Raw genomic sequence first — 23,210 nt, 5'->3', positions numbered from 1 at the left:
TGAACATCGAACGTAAAGATAATCCTCTCTAGCTCGTGTCTAATCCAAATGTGGTATAGTCTGAATTATTACTTTTTACCTGAATTATTGCTATTCTCTGAATTATTACTTCTCGATACGCCGACGATTTTTTAAAATCCATTTTCGTCACAGTCACAATGTGCCTCCATTTCGACGAATACGGTGTCACTCGTTTCTGTCGTTGCATTTCACTCGCCCCGGCCGACAAGAACAAGAAATAACATACACGAAACGAAGAAACGAAAAAGAATTACGCACACGGGAGCAACGTGCACGGATTCGCGGCGTAGCTTCCCTAGTTTGCCGTTGAAGCCTTTTTGTGCAGCATTCGCATGTGGAATTCTCCAGCAAGTTCTTGCTCGAATTTTTTACGCGGGAGCGCGCTACGAAAACTCTATTTCGCCGTTTTACGTGCAGTAAAATAACTTCGTTTTGATGCAATTTCTGCAAGATTGGGTCGGATTATCCTTCTAACCCCCGCTATTTCCCATAGAGTTTTTCGCGCAATGTGTTCTTTGTAAATTGCGTGTGTTGCAAGGAACACATTGTGCAGTTAATTAAATTGATTAATTAAACGCTTCGTCATTATCGCGAATTCTACCGGCGTGTATTTTTATGTCGACGTTATGCATATTAGTAAATCAAATAAACATTCATATCGTAAACGCTGGTAGTTTTAGTAACTCCCCCGCGACGTGATGCACATTATTTCAGCTATTAAATAATTTAATATCCTATAAACAACAGTAATTGGCATCTTTTTAATTAGTAACAACTAACAATTCATTTACCAAATAATTTCAGACAGACGATACACGCTGAATGCGAAGAGAAATTAAATTCAGTTGTTTACTTAATCGACTAATAAGCTCGTAACTATCGATATACATTTTATTGACGGTTTATATATATAACTTGGAATGGATTTCAATTTGATAAAAATTTGATGGAAAGCTATTATTGCTACAGCTTTCTCATCTTTCAATTTTCTTTTTTTTTTTATAGGTATTTTAGGTATTTTTTACATATGTAAGTTTTGTACACATCAAAATAATATTCTAATAATACCTGTTCGAATAAAAGAATAAAATTTTGCTATAAATTATAATATTATAATATTGAAGTTTCCGTTTCAAATATTTTTGCTATAGTCACTATAACTTTAGAAGATATCATTGTATTAAAAGAACTACCGTTTTCTTAATTCCTTAGAAATTTAAAATTCGTTTTTCAGATACCATAATTTCAGGATACCCGGCGTTATCGTTCAAATATTATTTTTATTATATTAAACATACTTTCGATAACCCGCAAAGACTTCCTGCAGGAACGTAGGAACGTTCGCTTCGCGTCGCGGCAAGATTCTAATTTAAGAAAAACGCGACGCACGCGGCGTATGCATACTTATTTTCGCGAGGGGTGGAGGGAAACGTCTCTCTCGAGGAGGAAGCGTAACTCGCCTCGTCCCTGGATTTTCTGCGAGAGTCGTCCTGGAATATCCAGCGCAGGAATATAAATTTCTTCGGATGCAATCCCGACGCGCGCTTTGTGAGCCGTTGGCGTGATCGTTTCTCCGAGACGAGGCAAGCCGAGGCAAGCGTAGCGTGCGCGGGAGCGCGAAGGGAGACCGGCCGGAGATGATAGGAGGTCCGAAAGAAGGGAAACCACGCCGGAGGAGCTTCGTCGCCGAGCTCGCAGGCTCGGAATCTTCGCGCGTGCGGTATTCCGTCGCGGAATTCCCGGCGGGATTTACGCCGGACGGAAACAAAGCCGTCGTCGCGTTTGATATGGCTGGCCGGGCATCATTCATGACGGGCAGGACGACCCCCTCCGACGACGACAGGTCCGTTCTCGACGCGCGATCCCGCATGAAATCTGATATTAAACATTCTTTGCACCGATAGGTGGTCGTGTGGGTTTGAATTGAAAAAGGGAGGTTGCGCCGCGCGTCGATGTGTCGAGGTCGAGGTATCACCGCGCGATCTCGCAAAATTGACCGCGCCGTGGTTGCGATATCGGTGATAGCGAAATCCGCGTGTAAAATGTTGACGAATTGTTGCCAGTAAGAGATAAAAATGGTATAAGAATGATCGCCCCTGCGATCCTCGTGTGTGCATTTATGTGAAGCTTATCCGATGAAATTCATCTGATAGAATATTTTCACATGCATGTTGTAATTGAAAAAAGACTTAGTCGCAAATAAAGATATTTTTTAATGCTTATATTTGCGAAAATTAGAAATTAGCAATTCTTTTCGCAACAATAGATTAATAATAAAAATTCTTTAAAAATTATAAAAAAAGATAACAAGTATGAATTATATTATTTTACATTGACAATATATATAATATTGTGTGATCCCTCGTGTGTGTTAGATTTATAACAAAATACAATACATTATATTAATTAAAATATTCACGTTACTTTTATATTTTACAACTCTAAACAAAACTAAATTAGTAATAGACTTTAAAAAAAAGTTTTTTTAAAGCCTTTAAACACTTCAAAAGCTTTTTGAAGTTTATTACTAATTTAATTTCGTTTATAGTTTTAGAATATGAGAAAAAGTATTTAAAATATATGAGAAAAATTGTAAGTATACAATTCATAATTATGTTGTTAGAAAAAAGGGAAAAAAATACGTGTAATTTAGCAAGTTTATCTCAACATGTCGAAAAGATCTCTGCGATCGGTTTGTCGTGTTACATTCGATTGGAATTGAAAAAAAGAAAATAGATGAAATTTGCATCGACCCGGTAAGCGTGCTGTTTTACCCCGAGTAAATATTTTTCAAAGGACATTGTGTCTACCTGCACGATATCGACTACCCATTTAATTATAGTATCACGTCGTTCCGCGATTATTTCGTCATCAAAACAATAGAGAGAAAGAGAAAAAGAGGGGAAAAAAGATATATTTTGGCTGCATTTATACTGCCTGGTGATGGTATCCATCTAACCAAATTTACAATTGGATCGGATAGGCTGATTGCGATCGGGTGGATTCGGTCGGTTGTGTAAATTACATAAATCTTTTACACGTAAATCATCGTCAGAGAATACGCAATGAAGTTTATTTTCTTTCTTTTCATGCTTCTTTTTTTAACAAGAAAAAGAAATATAGTGGCAATGAGGGTAGAAAATCGAACAAGAAAAGAAGGGAGAAAATGCGCATGGAACCTCGAGACCTTTGTCATTGTCGCGTATCGCACGTGTTCGCGTCTCTTTCGCCTCGCAGCTTAGTCGAGCGTGGATTCGACGACGACAAGATGTGGACGTCGACGACGACGACGACGACGACGCGGTGCACGTGCAAATGTGCGCGGCGCGACGCGGATGCAGCTGACGCTTCAACGTCAAATGCAACTAATGCGCGCCTTGATCTCGCGCTCGGTGAGCCACGTTACGCCGCGCCATGCCGCTGGCGGCGTAACATCGCTCCACCGCCGCTTTTTTAACTCCCCTCTGATTTACCGTTCGAAATGGAGGTGCAGCCGCAAAGCTTGACTCCGCTCGTGACCTCGCTCCCGATCCGGGAACCTTAATCGTGACGGTGAATCTCGTCGACGTCCGGGATAAGCCTGATTGCCCGACGAGATCACCGCCGGTGTTTCCGATCACGTCAGATGTCACCGACAATCGGTGCTGCTTTTCGTTCCTGATTCGCGCCTGGCTCGCTTTATATTTTATTCCTCCGGCTATCGGATAACCGCGATGGTTAGAGCATTGTTTTTTGGGTCATCATCGTGGGCGCATATGATGGTTTATACGCTAAATAACGCCCGGAGTGATATATGCGATTGTCAGTAGGTCAGTATATTTTCGAAAACTCGCCATGCATGAATTTAATCCTTAAAATCGTGATATCACCGCCGCGACGTTATTACTGCGCTCTACGTATTTCCTTCGCACGCAGAGAGAATATAGGGATATTCGTAAAACCGTTAATCGGGAGGTATAAATATTTTAACTAGAAATTAGATAAGCGTTACTACATTCAAGAACAATAAAATGAAATAAGAGCAGATCTGGATGAAAAGTGGACATTGCGGGTTAAAGGATTTAAAAGAGCTTTGACGTTGCTTTCCAATAAACAGTGCGATCGATAAGTCCGATAGGTCGCAATGTGATTCAACGTCTGTTTAAAAATAAAGCACAAGCACCAACTCGGTTGGCTCGGCGCTTGAGCGCTAGTCGTTATCGGTTGCCACGATACTTCGGTCTACAAAGCCGCACAAGAACGCCGAATAATTACGCGGTAATAATCCCCCGTCCGATAAGGATAAATTAACTTCGCCTGCAGGAGCGTTGCGCGGCCCCTTTACGCAGAGCCGGCGTAGTCCATAAGGATAATATTAACGAGCCAAGTTTAAGTACATTTTTCGCGTCGCTCCTGCCTTTGTCAATTAATAATCGACTACCTGGAAGAGAGCGCTTTAAGTTAGCCAGATGAGGGAGTTCCTCCGATATAACGCTCGAAGCCACGAGTCCGCGGGAGCTCGTAAGAGCTTCTGATATATCGCGGGACAGGGGGAAAATGATATTTAGAATATTTAAGAAATACTATCGGTATGAGTAGCGATCGTTGGCGGTGAATCATTTTTACAACGGACTGAATAATCGGGATGGAGAAAGCGAAAAACGACGTGCGGTGTGTGTGTGTGTGTGTGCACGAGAAAGAGAAGAAGAAAGAGGAAAAGAGACGGTGACTTTAGCTCCACGAGGAAATCCATGGCCAGTCTCCTCGTATTTCTTTGTCCAATTATGCCTGTCGACATTGGAGAGGGAGGAGGGCGACGGGTGATGGGGTTGGAAATCCTTGCAGGACCCGGATGCGCGAAGAGGAAGAGGCCGCGAGAGGTGCATCCATTATCTTCTCTTCTCCGACTGCATCCGGAGATGCATCCATTATCTATCTTTCTCAGAGCGGAATCGGACGATATATATATCACTCGCCGGTAAATTGCGAGAAAATATACGAACGATGGTCGATAAACTTTTAACGAGTTCCTTTTGTGTCGGGCGCGACAGCCGCGCGAATATCTATAAGTCCTGAGCGAATCGCAGATCCGATTTGAAAGTCCTCGTTGACTCTTCCATAAAGAGGGTCACTCATCAAACGCTCGGGGCATAAAATATTTGTACGTTGAAACGAAATTCTTTGTTTCTTGCCGTGAATCATAATTGCGAGAGAGGAGAATCCTCCAGTTTAACATAATTTACTTGATAATTGTAATGTAATTTATATCTATAGAGATATTCTACATTTCGTTCTGTCTTCTCTTTACGAAAATGTTGGAAAAAGACTCCGCTTTAAATGCGTGTAATAAATATTAATAATTTTTCACGTTTACTATTGCCGCTTACGTAATAAAAATACGACATAATACAACCATGATATTATAACATATATTTTTCAACGCGAATGAAATTGTAATACCAGGATAATCACGAAAAAGTCTCGTCATTCTCGTACGAGGAACAGATACAGCACCATCGCGGTATTGTACCTACATCTTCGTAATGTCGTTTCGCAGTCGTGCCGCGGGGATTCGTTTGAAATATCATAATGACATGCTACCGGAACTCCTCCCTTCCGACCCCGCGACCTTGTGAAAATCTCCACAAGGGAACTCGAAATCCCGCCCAGGAATATGATTTCCTCCCTCGCGGACATGCGAGTCGTAATTTACAAACATCCGTCACGGGGCGGTCATACTCGTGGGATGTGTCGTTAGCCTGTATCATTTTTCTTCGTCTTCCGCTGCCACCCGCCGTGGTCCCGTCTGTCCCGCAGCCAGCCCCTTTTCGAGCTATGTCCTTTTCATATACGGCGGGGCGATTCGACGCACACGCGACTTCACGCTGAGTACCACGAGGAGAGATTCGCGCACGAAATTATCCATCGAGCAGGGCTGCTGGGCTCCGAGGGTGGTCCTCGGGGTTGTCGTTCGACCCAAAGATACCGCGACCAAACTGTTGAAACGAAGATTGAACGGGGTGCGATTACGATGGATCGCTGCATCGATTCTCCGTGCAGGATTCGCGATTCGCCGCACTTACCGAACTTGCAAGATGCATCGATTCGACAAACTCTTCGGAAGTTTAGTTTCAAAAAAGACACCGAGATCATATCAAAATATTTAAACTTTTCGAGAAAGAAATGTGTGATCTGAATATTTTACAATATTATAAAATCAACAAAAAAAAGAACATTTTATAACGTTACAATAATAGCTTCAAGATATATTGCATATAAAAAAATTTAATGTTTATAAAATTTCCTCAGCGATCGTATAAGCACGTTGTTAGTAAGTTAGTTGTTAGCAGCCAAGTTCTCTTTTTCTCGATTTTTACATCAGTTAACGGATATAATATTTTATGCAATATTCTTTTCATGACATTAATGTCGTCTATACGGCAGCCCGCTCTGAAAGACGCGTATTTCGATGGCATGTTGCAACGCACAAGGCGAACGAGCATTATGAATGTAATAGGGGCAAAGAGTTTCAGATTCCCTCGCTCAGCTTATGTGATCTTGTTGGTAAATCCGCTTGACAAACAACCCTCTATATGCGAATATCTTAAATGAGAGCAGGACGCTCTCTTATATAGAAGCTGCCTAGTTGTATCATTATCTACAAGTAATAGCTCATAGTTATCCCGCGAGTTACATCTCTGCCGGAAGCATATACGCGAGGCTCTTCCGTGAAACGCTTTTTCCAGGGTTGTTATCGACTTTGAACAATGCCGGACGTTCCGCGATGGCGATCATTATCGATAATTCGGCTTTCAATTACAACCGTTATTCGAGAATATCGCATTTACGAGTATGCCATTAAACGTCGCGAAAGGGAGACGAGAATGGTGATTCCTATTAAATTTCCTTTGTGTTTATAGATGTATATGCAGGATTCATCGCCATCAAGCGCTGTCGATGACAATTCGCGATTGCGAAGTGTAACTAAATTAATATTGATTGTCCCGTCTGTTCGTTACCGCGTTACGAGCCTGCGTTATTTATTTATTCCCGGCATGTACGCGGCAGTCTCGGGAAGTTTCTTCTTAATTATAAAGCGATTTGTGTTGTAGGCAAACAACACGATATACAGTAGTCTAACACGCATGTCTCTAGAATCGATCGATAATTAAATTACCGTAATGACCGCGTTGGGGAACTGTTGAATGGTATTTTGCATGTTAACTTTATTGTTCTTATTGCGATTTGCAATGCATTTTATGCGCCTGCGAAAGCGCCGTCTGCAGACATGCATTTTTGCATATATCCTTTGACGTGGAAAAAGGGTGCGGAGCAGAAGGAAGCGGGCAAAGAGTTTCGTGCCCGCTTTATGATCTCGTCGCTACGTCGCTAAGTCCTCTCGACAAACGACCCTTTGTACGTAAATACCTTGAATAAGAGCGGGCGATGTTCTTATCTCCCATTAGTTCGTTGCGTAATTTCTCATTACAATGCGAAGATTACGGTTTCCTCAGAATTTCTGAATTTTAGTCACCTCCCTCAGTTAATTTTACTTCCGCTCGAAAAATGCCATTAGTACGCGATCTCGTTAGACTTATTATTTATACTTATTATATAAATATGTATAATGCAAATATATTTCGTCTAATTAACGGACGCTTTTATTTCGAGAAGACTCAGGCAAGTAAAGAAAACCATCTTTTTTCGACCCTTATATCAATCTGGATTTCTTACGCTTCGCAATTACATTCATAAGTTATTTTTTAGAATGAAATTTTTTCTCAGCGGAATAAAAGTACAGCAGAGATGGTATAGAAGATTAAAAACGGTTTAGTTAAAGTTCACGTTGTTGTTATGTTGCTCATCTGTACACGTGGTACGATTAACAAAGAACTCTCGGGCGAATAGAGCGAAAAAAATGAAGCCCCATTAGCGGTCTGTCATGAATGGAAGTTTTCGGCGATATAAAAGCTGCTAAAGTTACCCTTGTCACGGACGATGTACCGGATTTATCGAAAATTTCGTAACGTCATTGCCATTCGATGACTTGCTCACCTGGCGCAAAAGCTTCCCCGCGTTTCCATGTAAAAGCCCTTCTTTTATCAAGGGATTGAAAGGTGACTTTAAAGGATGAGGGATGATCGCGATCTCTTCCAGCTTTTGTGTCGCGTTTCCTTTACACGTTTGCTACGTGTATCATAATACGCGACGTCGCCCGTAGAATTACCATACGCTTTTTTATAAATCAGATTCGGCGAGCAACGCCTCGACAATTTTTCTATCATATTTATCATATTTATATCATTTTAGTTAAAACACAATTTTATTTCTTTGGGATTGATAACAAATAATATATCAATCGTCGGGGATCAATTAATTTGTGTAATGAGAAATCGTGTTATATCGAGCACGTAATATGATAATTAATTTAGAAAATTCAAAACCATTTATATACACGAAGAGAATTTCCTTTTAAAATTTACCCAGAAAATCATGTTGATCGTGGGACAACATGGTATTTCGGCAAATTCTATGTGATTTTCTCTGTATTTTTTTTTCTGTGTACTACAATAAATTTGTTGTAGTACATATCAAAAAGATAGTAAAAGAAAATCATATAAAATTTGTCGAAATACTATGTTGTCCTACGATTAACATAAATTTCAGGGTAAATTTTAAAATAAAATTCTCTTCTTTGAATGTACACACGTACATTCGAGTTTCTGTCAAATATCGAGTACTAAATACATAAAAAAATAAAATTCACGCTATGTCTCAAGACAAATTTCACCTGAATTCTTAAATTAAATAGCGCGACTGCAAATATAACAAGTATCAAATCGATTCTTAAGTTTTATTTATTGGACCGTATCTCAAGAGTCAAGACTGGTTTCAGTCGAGTTTTTCAGCGGACTATAAATGCACCTGTAAATACGGGCTTTAGTTATGATCGTTTGTTCCATTCATTCGCTGAGAAACTTTCTCGTCTCTATATTTCATGAAAAATGTCTTATGATAGGACAGAAAGACTTGGAGGGGTGATTTCGCAGTTTCGCAGCGTAATTGTTCGGTGACCTAACTTTTTATTTTTTACATTTATGATTTTTCTAATTGACAAATGTAAGAAGTACGTTGAATTGATTGAATGAACAGTTCGCGTACATTCAAGTATTTCAAAGCTGGAAATATCACGACCTGGATGCTTGTTTTAACATTCTCATAATAACCACTCTCGTGGTTCTATTAAGCTGTCCTAGAATTGTCGATCTTAATTTCAATTTGAGATCAATAAATGCGCGACATTATTACGCGCACTGTTACACGCAATTTATGTGATACTATTCTGTAATACCTATGCTGACATTATTCCGCAAATAGACAACTGCAATACAGTTTCTACATGGCGAAATTTACGACTGTATGATACCGTTGACGTGTTCCCTGCATTTTATCTTGATTATAAATCCTTTTTATTCGGCAGTCGCATCGTACTGTAAATGCGGATGAACTCCTCGTAAGATGCGATTCCTATCGAATCCGTGTTAAATCAGACGGAATGCGAGAACGGTGGGACGAGGGACGAAAGTCGCTTTCAGAATCGTGCACACTCGATATGGAGACATATCCTGCGATTTATATCTCCGCTGATAAAGGCGCCGCGCCGTCTTTCTGTCTAACGTTCACGCCGCGCAGCGTTCTCTCCCACAGGAAGCCGATCCGCGAAGAGGAGGGAAGTCGATTTCTATCAGGTGAATCTCTAAATCGAATCGCAGTCGATTTTTCTGTACGCATGATATCAAAACCGGAGAGATGCGTCGCGCGCGCGTAAGGAGACACGATACAGATTATTTGCATATACTTCGCTCTCTACCATTCCCGTGCTCTCTCCAGCACCGTCCGTTTTGGAATCGCTGCCTGGCAGATATACGATAAGCCATTGTCAATTACCGCACGTATCGGTTTAAATCAACTTCGAGATTTATTTTTGCGATGATTGACAGGCGGCAATCGCGCGGCGGTAGCCGAGGGAGCAAAGACGGAGGGAGAGGGAGAGGGAGAAAGAGGAAAGTGGGATGATGCGGAAGAAGGGTTACCGCGGTTCGGTTGTGCCGAATTGGAATGAAATGGCAGAATTGCAAAAAGAAATAACATTCTCCATCGGCCGTCCCTTCCCCGCGATCTCCCCTGCAACTACGGTGAAGGCTTGTATCACGAAACGATTTCGCGTCACGAGCAGAAATTTTCGTCCCTAGTTTCGTCCCGCGCGGTGCGATGTCCCACGGCTCTTTTTTCCCTCTTCCCTCACCCCTCCCCCGGGCCATTGTTTTTGTCCGTTATGGCGCGCGGATCAGCGTGGAAATATATCCTCGTTCGAGGGTTTTAATGTATTCCGGAATTTCGACCGGCACGTCCTGCTGGGAGCTGTCACGGGACGGATGGACGAGAGATGATGGATTCAGTGAAATTAAATGACGGATCGCGGCGTCTCTTTTTAACTTTGTCATTCTTCCTACCACCCCCCCTCCCCCCCACCGCCCGTGAAACATCGAACGAATAAATTTCTATTGCCCTAGTTGCCTCGATCACGATTATGGAGATTTCGAAACATTGAATTTAAACTGTGTACGTTTGTATCAAAACGTGCACGCGCGTGAGTGGACTGCGGGATAAAGTTTCATAAATTCCTTAAGAGAAAAACGCGCTACGCATTTTCGCTGACTTTGCGCTCAAAGATAATGCACAATTTTCTGAATTGGTTACGCTTTTTACATTTTGACGATTTCATTAGGCGTTATTATTTCTTTCTTGGCATCAGAAAGACGGAAAATTATTGCCTATTTAGAAAGGTTTTTCTGTCTTATATTTAAAGGGAGAGAAAATTGTTTTTAACGAAGGGAAAAATTTTCTCCCTTTCTCTGTCCAATATAAACGCTTGTAAAAGCGTAGATTCCGTGATAAATAATGAAAAATTATTTAATAAAAGCATGACGACTATTTTTCGAATATGTTTACTGATAAAAGGCTTGGAAAGGCGGAAAAATAATATATACTAGTACATACTTTTACAAAATATGCACAAGTAGTATATCTTGCAATACAATTAATTGTCTCACCAGAATCGAAAGTTACTTCGCTGACCATGATCCATCGATCCGAGAAATGTAGTCGCAGCTTAACGAATTTTCCAACTCGATGATGAAGCTTGATCGTGACGTTTCGAGAAGTCTCGAAGATCTTGTCCTCCATGTACGTGTAGGTGATGGGTTCCCCCGTGTAGTATTTCCCGCCAATACTGAAGAGTATGTCGATTTGCGAAAACACCTGTGATCAGGAAACATATGAAAATATTCGGTGCGTTCTGAGCGTGGAATTAGTGGTAGAATTATACAAGTATATAGATATGAATAACTGTGTAAAGGTAATGTTGTTTGCTGTAGTTATAATCGAAGGAATTACTTTTTAATAAATAACTCTAGACCGAGAAATGGCGGACGGTACGGATTATACGGTGAATAAGCACTCCACTAAAATTTATCGTATGTATTACGCGCATGAGTGTCCCGTCGGCATGAAAGAGGAAACACAGTACATATTTCGCAACGGCAAAATTCCTATTCCGCCTCTCGCCGTGCTACTTTTTCACCTCCTGAACAACCGCATCGCATGCCCGTAAATTTTTGACCGCGGATAGCATTTTTCAGGGCTGACTACTTTCGTGGCCGTAAATTCACGGACGACGATCTGACAGGAAAGGAATTTCGTCGTCACGGAATGCCAGGCCCTTACTTGCTGCACCCCGGCGAAATTGGGGTCGATCGCGATGGAGAGATCGCGCGCTGCAAAATCGCGCGCCCGAAATCGATTCCAATATTGATCGTCGAATTTGTGTGATTAACTGCGGCTGCCGCGCCGCGCCGCGCCGCGGTCCCGTCGCAGCTAGAGGAAAAAATTATTTCTGCTACGGTTAAGCGGGTAGCTCCGGCTGATATGAAATAAAACGGATTACGCTGGTGGATATTAGGTAAAATGGATGCCGTGTGCACCGCGCGACGTTGATGGATAGAGTCGACTCGAAAACCTCACCGCTCGAAGAAGATTTACCGACAAAGTAGAGTGCGGATCGTTCTCGGCGCGTTCGGAAGTATCACGAAAAGCCGTTATACTTTTGAGAACGTTATAAAAGTTTAATGTGTCCCTAAAGTTCGATGGAGTATATGATCTGACCATAAATCAACTATTATCCGAGGTATTATCCGTGGTCGCGCGGGCTTTTTTGTTAGTGGAAAGTGTATCGGGGTTGCATCCATACAATATACTTCTGCCCGTCCGCCGTGGGCTTGACTTCACGATCCGTTCTTTCTTCCCTTCGTGTTTTTTCTTTCCTTCTCTTTTTTTTTTTTTTACAAAAGTCCACGTAAAAATATCATTTTTCGCGTCAACGCTAATCGCAAGTCGCAATCCGTTGGTGGATAGAGAAGGAAGAGATGGAGCGCCGATCCGTTTCTCTGCGCGAAGAATGGCGATTCGAAGATTTGAAGATATCCAACGCGTACGAAATCCGTAATATACGGATTCCGTAGCGTAAATGCCGAGAAATGTCGGGAAAGCACGGCCACGATTGTCTGAAACGGCGGGTATCGTGTGCGAACGCTTTCGCGCCGAGTCGTGCAAAGTGCCTGTTGAATATTCGTGTAAGTCACGGTCCATTTGAAATTCCGAATATCCGGCAACGACGACGACGGGCCACGATGGGCAACGAGCGCGATGGATAATCTGGAATTCCGTAAGTTTCGATTAACGTTGAATAATTCCCGGGGTAGGTTCTTAAGTGGACGTTGGACTCCGTCACTGCTGCAAGCACGCCCGCGGATGCCTTTCCTCCCCCCCATCTCGGCTTACGCAGTCCACGGCGGACCCGGAGTAATTTGTCGAGGAATTCTATGTGCGCCGTATTCCGCAGGAATTGGTACGGGGGATGTATCATATCGCGTAAAGTTGATTGTCAAGGAATATAGCACGCGCAGCGGGCGAAGCCATGTACGTAACAGCTTGTAAGCGCGTCGGACCTATAAAAGTTACCGAGTTACCGAGTTCGTGAGAGATAAAGCAAGTTTCCTCTGTATTTGATTTAGGTGAATGTGTATCTAATAACACGAATATAGTTCCTCCTGTAAAAATCTTTATGCAAAAAATTTAATACTCTTGTCAGAAAGGAACGTCTGTTATTCGACAACGCAAAACGCATTTCCAATTTACTACGCGATACAGGCTTTAAAAAGAAAAGGATAAAAAAATCTTAGAAAATTAGATTGAATTGGCTTAATTGGAAAGCAATGAGACTTATCGATGCGATTTCGATTAGTCACGTCTGAGCTACAAAGCTCGACAAATGCTTTTAGCCCCGCGTGCAGACGCGCGAGATAATAACGCGTCGCCAAATTCCTCCGCGATGTCTGTATCTTCTCGTCTCGTATTTTACACGTTCAATAGTACAACCCATAGTACTAGAGAACCCGGAATACATTTCCAATGATGCGGCAGACAGGGGGAGTCGGCCTATCAGATTCGGTTATCCTAATCCGCGTCATGTAAATCCAATTTCCAGAGGTTTATCTCGCGGCAATGGCAGCCGGCAGCGATATACCGCGCGGCGGGAAGACGCGAGATTCGATGGTAACAGCAGGTAGTATCGACATGTCGATGCACCTTGCGCGTAGGTGGGCGCGTAGGTGGTGCATGAAGATAGGTCGCCATAAAACTCGTTTGAGCTTTCCGTGCTACGTTACCATCGAAAAGAGAAGATATATACATATATAACTTTCTAGCGCGCGCATGCATGCGTAAACGTGCATGGATGCGCCCGTGGAGTAATATGCAGTCTGACACGTAACTACATAATACGTAATACAAAACGCATTTCTTAGTACATGTTAAAAAAATGCCGCAAGTACGAGTATACGCGAAAGAAGTACCATGCATATGAATGAACACCATAGTTGTTTTAAAAAACTATAATAGTAGGGCATACAGCGGGATAATTTGAATAGTGGGGTAATTTGGATAATAGTAAGCATTTGCAAGAATTTCAGAAAAATAAGAGATTTTAAGTTACATTTCATTATATCAATGATATTGATATCAATGATGATCATTATATAATAAAATGTAACTTAAAATCTCTTATTTTTCTGAAATTCTTGCAAATGTTACTTACGTATTATCTTACTTACGTATTATCCAAATTACCCCAGTATTCAAATTATCCCGCTGTATCCTGTACTTATATAGTGTTATTAAGTTCATAAATAAACGACATTTTCTGATTATTTCGTATGTAATTAAATAGTAAGAGGTTAAAGTGCTTACACTGATATATATATATATATATATATATATATATATCACGGCCAGGAAACGCGAATAAATACAATTTATCGGTGGAGCGTTATATATCGGATTATAGATGCAGCTCTCGAAAAAACGAGGTAGCGGACTATATTAAAGAGAATCCTAGAATAATTATGACAGCGCGTATACATTCCATTTCGTTCCATTAGCCGACCATGGAGTTTTAAGCATTACGCTGAATAGGTAACGCGCTTTCGTTCGGCCAAATACGTATACCGGAGGGAACGTCCGTCAGCAAAATTGAAACGGATTCGAAAGAGGAAAGAGCATTCCTAAATAAAATCGGCACGCCGAATGCGCGGAAGACCGTTACATCGACCTGGGCGCGCAATCACGCGAATTTATGCACTTTGACGAGGCGGCACTCTCACGCAAATGAGAAAGAGAGAGAGAGAGAGAGAGAGATTTCCCTACTGCGAGAGTCGGAATATCAGACAACGAGAGAATCTGAGCGTCCCGCGCTTCTCTTATTCTCTCTGGCGGAACGAGTAACGCGGGTAAATTCATTTTTCGCAAATAAGCAGATTCGTCTCCCCTTTACGCTTATTACATTACGACGCGCGGGGCGCACTCCAGAAAATTACCTGACTCCAGAATGATCCGCGCATACTCTATTTCGAGCGGATTTTCAGCCCCGCCGGCGCAGCGGGTTTTGATGGCTAGCCTGTATCGCGGTTCATTATCGCTCGTGGCGGACATGTTTCATCGGATTGCTTCGCCGAAGGGGAAAATGCTATTTGGGTATCAAAGATGTGCCATATACACAGCGGAGAAACGGCGAGAGTACGTCGAGAGTGAAGAAACCCGGTCGAGAGTGACCCTGCATTGTGAAGCGCTCGGGTTTATATAAGCTTGTGGCGCGACGTCTCTCGTCGCCGGTATATAAAACCGGCCAACGTGTAAGGGGAATTCGGAGGACGATGATCGGGTGTTAGGTGCCGCTACGTCGAGGCTGCCCCGACCACGAAAGGGTTGCAACGTGGCCGTTTTGGAGGACCGCTGACCGCTGCATCAAAGACCGAGCGCATTTATGGCGCGCCGCCAGGGTGGTGGCCGTCACACGCCGTAGTTTGCGTGGCCCGCGTGTAACGGTGAGCGCGGTAATGTGTGTGTGTGTGTGTATATAAGGGACTTTGTAATTATTGGGTTTAATCGAAGGTTCCGTCGATTTTTCAGCCCGCCCCGATTATCCGAATTGGTTATCGAAAACCCATCGCTCGCGATGAGGCGGCCGTTTTTATCATTCCTTTTTTTTCCTCTGCGAAGGACCCGAATGCGCCGCTCATAAATTCGGTAATAATTCTTCGATGTATCAATGCGCGAGCTTTTAATATTCTCGCAAACGAGCTCGAACTCTCCGCGAATAAAATACTGATTCGCGAGCGCGCATCTTATATCTCATCTTGCATCTCTCCTACACATTACGCAAGAAGTCTCTGTCATGGTATTCCACCTTTTAATGTTCCAGTATGTAACATATATATTTTTGTATTCTTCTGTCTTTATTTATATCATTATACGTATCGCACGAATACTTATTGGGCTTTACGCGTTTGGCACGTCATATGAATTTATATATATATATGATTTTTTGCGGCATATAAACGCGCTGATTTCGATTCACCGTTACAGCGCCACATATATAGTTTGCCATGCAGCCACGGATTATAAAGTATATAATCCATTTATGGTCCATCTCGCGTATGCGCGCATTTTTATGTTATCCACGGTGCGCGCCGCGCGATAAGGAATACCGCTCATCACGGTATTCGCACAGCGAATTTCAACGCGCGGCTACATTCTAATTTACGTTTAACAGGCTATTAAAGTTTATATACATTCGGCGGGAATCTGGGGTGAAGTTGAATCGTAATACGAATGCTACAGGGGCGTGTTTGGAAGGGTGATCACTGAACCCAGCATCAAAGAGCTGTGCCGGGGCGTTTATGCCGGATTGCTCGCCGCGCGGCTGTATTTGCGCTTTGTACAAGATATTCACCGTCCGCGAACCCAGTTTGCGAATGCGTGCGCACGCATGGCTACGCGTCCCCTGCGGATTTTTGACAGGCGCCAAAAAATTTTTTTTCGATTTTTTCGCGGCAATTGTTTCGTCAACGCCGCCGCTACAGCCGGATGTATACGACTCTTATCGAAAAAAAAAAAAAAACAGTCAAGCGGTGTCAGTAGCGCAAAACTAACGGGAGCACGTCCCTATTTGAAGGACCTGTGCTTAACGATGCACTCGAAACACTGCAGATCGGAGTTCGTTACCGTTTAGATTGCTGGATCAAAGAGCACTTTCATTTACAATTTTCCATACACAGGAATAGATGCTACGTTCTCTGTGCGTAATATTTACTTGACCTCGCGGTTGTATCCGCCACGCAGTATCGTCTGTTCTATTTTCGTGCCCAATTTTTAATATAATAACTAGGACATTATTTGCATAAGTGATTCTTTGCATTAATCGATCCAGAAGAAACTATATGTCGCAAATGAAGCAAAGAAAGTTGGCCTTTCGATTACTTTATAGTGAGACAAGTTTATGATTTACGGAAAATAATAATAAGAATATTTTTGGTGAAATATGCTAATACTAAATATTTTCTCTGTTGTATAAATTAATAATAGCCGATTTTTTTTGCATAACTCGCGGTATTACGACGTAATCTCTTCTCTCTCCCTGCGATTTCAACGCGAAAGAATTATTCGGGGCAATTTTACTCGGATCAAAATTCGGTGCTTCCGTTTCTGACAACGTTCAATAATCTCCCATGCATATTTCACCGCACGCGCCGTCGAGCCTCTAAACGAACTGTAGCATATGACAGAGTACGCGCGTGTGTTTAAAGCGGATTTGTCTCGGATACGATGAAACATGCAATATGTGCGGTATGGACTGTGTCGTCGGAGATGATCTCGAGTTTTCATATTTTCGAGTATGAAACGTCATTGGATGATTGTAATACATTAAATACATAATTGTCGACAGCGAACGTTTATTATGGATATTGGCCAATTCTCCTGCCTCTCTCTTTCCCTCGCTTCTCTCGCTTCGGCTCGTAATACCTCGTCTAAATAACGGGTATTATTTCTCTACTCTCGGGTCCTCCTATTGTTACGTTTTATCTCCTAATATAATCGAAGTATCAAATCGCAAAGAGAAAAGTGCATATTGCGCGGTATACCTCGGTATAAATAAAACACACGCGTGCCCGTATGTAAATCGCCGCGGGTCGACTGTCATAATCGACTATCGAATCGTCAGATCTACGTGGGACGACGCGGCGGGGTCGTGATTTGTGGCCACACACAAACAAAAATTACACGGCGGATCGAATTATAACTCGACGCAAGCACGGAGAATCCTCTTTATAAGCCGCCCCCGCGAACTCATTTCCGCGACTACAACGCGCTGAATCACGGATATGGCGAATGATGCGAAAAGTTTCCTCTACCTGCCTCTCTCAAGGAGCATCCGGGAATTGTTTTTCTTCCATCAAGTATCTCTGCTCGAATTTTCCGTCTTTCCCCCTTAAGTTCCGCGAGTAAAAGTTGAAATTACGAAACAGAGGGGTTACATCCCGCGGGGTATGAGGGGTGTAAGACTCGCGGGAGAAATTCCGCATCTATCGCGAATCACGACAGTATAACGTTGGTATTCGCAATCAACGGAATAACTTATTACCGGATCTCGCGTGTTCACAGTATACAATGCGATTTATTACATTAAATTTATCATATCCAAAACCATTCCGCGAATATCAACGTTTTCGATGTTTGAATTCCAAACCGGAGTAACGTATGTCGCTGTAACGTGTGCATGAATTCTCCAGAATTGAGATTCGCAAGATTCCTCGTGAAATAACGCGGCTAATAGCCGACTCAGCGCGATCATCGCACCGAGATCCGTGTGGTGGCAGATATCAAACCTGCCGGAATTGCTGCTCCGCGGTGTATTGATATTCAACGGGCGTCGGTCTGATAAAGCGTCGAGTGGAATATTCAATCAAGCGCGGTGTGGCGGGGGAAAGAAGGGGGTGGGAGGGGGAGTGAACGGGAACGGGACGGGGGACAGGGGTGTGCGTCTTGCCGACCAGACGCTCTGCGCACGACTAAGGTAGACGGTGGCGATAAAAGGTGGAGAGGATCACGAAGAACCGTGGATGGCGAGCAGTGTTGATCGACGCTGCTTGCGCATTCCTGGCGAGGACTAAGGAATAACGTCGCTAAAGCGAAGGTAAACGATTCCTCGGCGTCAACGAGTTCAAGAGGGGAGATCCTTGGCTGGAGAAGTAATTCGATATACCAGCGGCGCGTGCTCCGTTCTGATCACATGGATTCTTTAGGTTCTTCCGGGGGTATTACCCGCGCGGAGTCGCAACGGGCGGCTCGAGAGATTAGATGTGTTTAAAGTGAAGTGTATTTCGTCTGGAAGAACGAGAGAGAGAGAGAGAGAGAGAGCCACTCGACGCTTTTCTGCCTGATGTAACTTAGCTCTTAATACGGCCTATACTGCGCGTATCAATCTTTTAGTAGAGAGGGGATTTGCGTTGTAAACGTCTACTATTATATAACGGTAACAATGAGGTATTGTTAAACGATTATACACTTGCTCTGTATTAAAGTATACAAATATAATAAGTTGCAACTTTATTCAAGATTACTCTCATATAGTTGCCAAACTTATGTGATATTGTTTTATATCTATTTCTGTAACGTCATTACAATTGCATCCTTAAAAGTAATGATATTATTATTTTTTCGTTTTTAAGGACTAAAATGTACAAATATATCGTTTATAGTTACGAACCTGGACGCCTCGGGTGAATTCGTTATTGCAATAGATATGGACGGCGGAGAATTCCCTGACTTTGTCGAACTCGAACTTGATCTCGACCGGTTGACCGCGGCTATCGTTCCTCCAGCCCACCCAGCCCACGGCGCGATCGTTATCAGGCATGTAGTACATTTTAAAATTATCAGGCCCCGTTCTACCGTCCGTCAGCTGACCCAGGCCACGGCGCAGTTCGCCGTCCCAATGTCCGTCGTAGGTCGCGTCGAAGAATTCCCATCCATTGCTCCGTTTATCGCCCTGGGGCATCGAGTAGGACACCACACCGTCTGTGGAAGGAAGAGTCAAGATACGATTGTTGATTCTGCTATTCGGTGATACTTCGATATATTCGAAAAGTCATATGACTGTTTTTATTTCTATATGATATATATTAATAATTTCACTATATATAAAGTTTATATTTATTTGTATTAATATGCAATAATTGTATCAATATAAATTATTATATATATTATATATATATATATATATAATATATATAATTAATAATTTAAAATAATTTATAACATTTATATTTATAATATTTATATTTTAAAATAATTTATATTATATATATATATAATATATATAATTTATATTGATACAACTATTGCATATTAATACAAATAAATATATAAACTTTATATATAGTATACGATTTTTGATGAAATTTTTAATGCTTAGCATTAACAAATATAAATTAAAATTACTAATTTTTTAAAAAACGTATGTGGCAGCGAGTTGATGATTTGCTTACGAAATTAATTATTTATTGAATGTGACAGTAATATTCTATTAATCTAATGTTAATCTAGATCATATATTTTCTACGCATTGCATCAAACATTGAGAATACGCAAAAAAAAGAAAAATTAATACTTTTCATTTTCTCCATTTAAGCTTATGAAAGACTACTTATGAAACATTACTTGCACAAGCGCGTTTGAGCATTTGTCAAATGACCTTATAGTTTAACACGCATACTAATGATTCACTGCATTTCCGGCATTGAAAGCACCCATTCGACGCCCGTAGCTAATTCGATTTTCGGGCGAAAACGGAATTATACGAGCAAGATTTTGAAAAGCAAATTTGCTCTGGGCACGCCGGTATCAGGGTTAATGGACAGTCCGGCGGGTGTACCGGTTCGCGGCAAGTTTCACGAAAATTGGCGAGTGCAAACAGCTTACCGCTCCAGTAACACCCGTAGAGCTCGACCCGCATGCAAACCGTCCGCCTGTGATAGCTGTAGGGTAGAAAACGGATCTTGCTCGCCCACAGAGGCGGCTCCAGCTCGTGCTTGGACTCCAAATACGTGTTCGTGTTACCCTGTATTACCTGAAAGCACAGAAAGCGTCAGTTCAAGTGCAGGACAATTTCAGTTTTCGGTCCGGCACGGCGTTTGAGCTTTAGCAGACGACCGGCCGGCGCGGGTTCTCATTAGCTCTCTTTCTGTAACGGCGTTACATTAACTTCAGACAGTCGGATATTTGAGCACGTGCGCCATTCCCCGTTCTACCGCGCTTTTTGTACCCGCGCCATATCGGGTACGATGCCGATGTACGAGTGGCTCCATGCAGGATGCGAAACGGCGGACTTTTATGTGTACCCAACAGTTTTGCGAGATAAGAATTTTTAATATACCGTACATTCTCGAGCTGATAGCTGTAACTTTAGCGTGGCATCTTATGCATACGTAAAAGGAGAGAAGTCTATACACGTTATTGATAAGCTGTCTCGACACGGCCGAATCTTGCCGTCGTAAATTTCGCAACATTAATGAATTTATGACATCCTTCGCAAATCCACGTCCTCGCGTACATCAATCAGATAGTCCGGCAGGTCGGTAAAAGCATCGGACGCGTTACTTTATATCCCGTTTGGAACGTCGCGATTGTCTGGTGGTAGCCGATGACATTTATATCGTCTGGACAATGCCTGTGCTTCAGCAGCGCGAAATGCCGCTCTCTCTCCTCTCCTTCCCCGGACTTGGATGTGTCCTGTCATAGAATGGACATTGCGTTCCACGGGATCAGACGGGGGCTAAGGACTAATTTCATCCTACATTCCACCGCATTAGGTCCGACAGAGACGCACGGCGGGACAGAGAGAGAGAGAGAGAGAGAGAGAGAGAGAGATATGGGGACAGAGAAGCTAACACGGACGGGCAAATCGAGAAGGGACGAAGGGTTCACGCGGCGGGTGCAGGCAGTAACCGGAGGGCGAGAGAGGGTTGAGTTAAACGTTCGCCGTCCGCATTCCCTGATCCCCGTCGAGGCAGCGAACGTGTTGCCGTCGTTGACGACGTCTCTCTCTCCTCGAGAGCGTGCTGGGGCGACGGTGCAATATTGATTCCACGTTGTGGGTTTATGAATAAAATAAGCGGTTTATCCGACGGCGGTGTGTAGGGTGGTGTGTACGGTGTACAGAGGGTGCGGGGCGTGCGCGGGCGAGTGGCACGGTCCCACGGGATCACGCGAAGTGGCGTTGCCCATGGTGAGTAGATAGCCAGGTACGTTTATATATACGTATAGGGTACATGTGCCGCACACACGTATACACGTATATGCCGAGTTAGATGGTACATATACAGGGTGTATCGGAAGATATGCGTTTTCTCTCCTATTATTATAAACTCTTCTAGATGGTCTCGAAGGCGAGTCCATTCCTTCGGCGCGGATCTCACGACGCGGTCATTGGACAATTGAAAATTAACGGCCCAAGTGCAAATAGATAGCAAGAAGTCGATTTTAAATCGGGGAGTACTTCAACAGAATTTTAATTAGGAGTTCAACGAATGAGATGTTTTACGGTAAAAATTGAAATATTACGATAACGGTAATTTAATAAATTTTTTTTCGTATAAAAAAACACGATTCGCGAATTTATTGAATAGTTTTTTAGCTAGAAAAAACAATACGACATGTGATACATATAGAAACATGTATACACATACAGGGTGCGTTTTCTCTCAATGCTTTCTCTCAAGCATGGTATATTCTATTAGTGTTCGTAGCTAAACCTATAAACGTGTGAATGTACGGTTTTATCACGTGACGATGAGATTGCAACACAATCGTACGACAGAACGTTTTGTGGCAGGCACAACGCATTCTGCGCACGTATCGTGGTCGAACATACGTTCCATGCCTTTAGCCACCTTCTACCACTTTTCGCGGTGCACCCAAGCGCCGACCTTTACTACTATACTACTACTGTCGACGTGCCTACCGTGCGGGACCCTATGTCAAGATAACCCTAAACGTGGTCCTTTGGGACATTCTTATGGGCTCAGTACCGCTATATATATATATTCGCAGGATAAACAGCTGACCTATTTTCACCCCGTTCGCATATCGAACTTGGACTTTATTTCCTGTTTCCCAGCCCTTCTCAGCACGCGATTGCTACCTTCAAATGACGCTTCTGTGGCTCCACAATTTTTGGAAAACACTATTCGCACCCGCCTTGAGTCGCTGCTTTAACCAGCCCAACCTGCTTTCGGTACACATATAGCGGAGTTCAATTACCGAGACGTAAAAGCGGGTTCTTGGGTTTTCCACTGGCAATCCTTGCTTCTACCCTCCACAGATCCGCGCTACCTTTCCCTCCTTCTAGAAACAGACACTTCGAAAGTACTCCCTAAGGCGCGCCCTTACCTCCTTACCAACGGATAGCTTACTGCACCCTAGGTGAAAAACTCTTCGTGTCCGGGGGTCGATTCTTTCTCATTTTATGGCAACCAGGGACCTATTTCAGCTGCGCGTTATGTTGCTGCTGGTTTTCGCAGCAGGGTAGCATCAAGATCTTGCACCCTTGATAGTTAACTGTCTTTGTATGTTCACAAGGTGGAATAATATTTGAAGAAGTGCCTATTTTTACAACAGACTTGATAATATCAAGTCTAATAACGATGTGAATGTACGGATCGACAATTCAAAATGTAAAAAATTAAATTAAAATT

The 23,210-nt window shown here is 42.7% G+C and overlaps 1 protein-coding gene across 1 annotated transcript in view; it reads right to left on the bottom strand.

The window, feature by feature from the left end:
• Positions 1-23,210, bottom strand: part of LOC105450656 (epithelial discoidin domain-containing receptor 1-like) — a 151,855-nt gene that overhangs the window by 26,934 nt on the left and 101,711 nt on the right. Inside the window, exons 5-7 of the mRNA XM_011690588.1 lie at positions 20,437-20,584; positions 19,223-19,533; positions 11,115-11,322 (exon numbers count right to left, since the gene is read on the bottom strand). Coding sequence (XP_011688890.1) covers positions 11,115-11,322; positions 19,223-19,533; positions 20,437-20,584 — 667 coding nt within the window. The remainder of the gene's footprint in view (positions 1-11,114; positions 11,323-19,222; positions 19,534-20,436; positions 20,585-23,210) is intronic.

The sequence above is a fragment of the Wasmannia auropunctata genome, unplaced genomic scaffold (assembly GCF_000956235.1).
Source record: "Wasmannia auropunctata unplaced genomic scaffold, wasmannia.A_1.0 LD336058.1, whole genome shotgun sequence".
In the NCBI taxonomy this organism is placed as follows: Eukaryota; Metazoa; Arthropoda; class Insecta; order Hymenoptera; family Formicidae; genus Wasmannia; species Wasmannia auropunctata.
The sequence above is the reverse complement of the archived record's forward strand: the minus strand, read 5'-3'. Positions and strand labels throughout refer to the sequence as shown.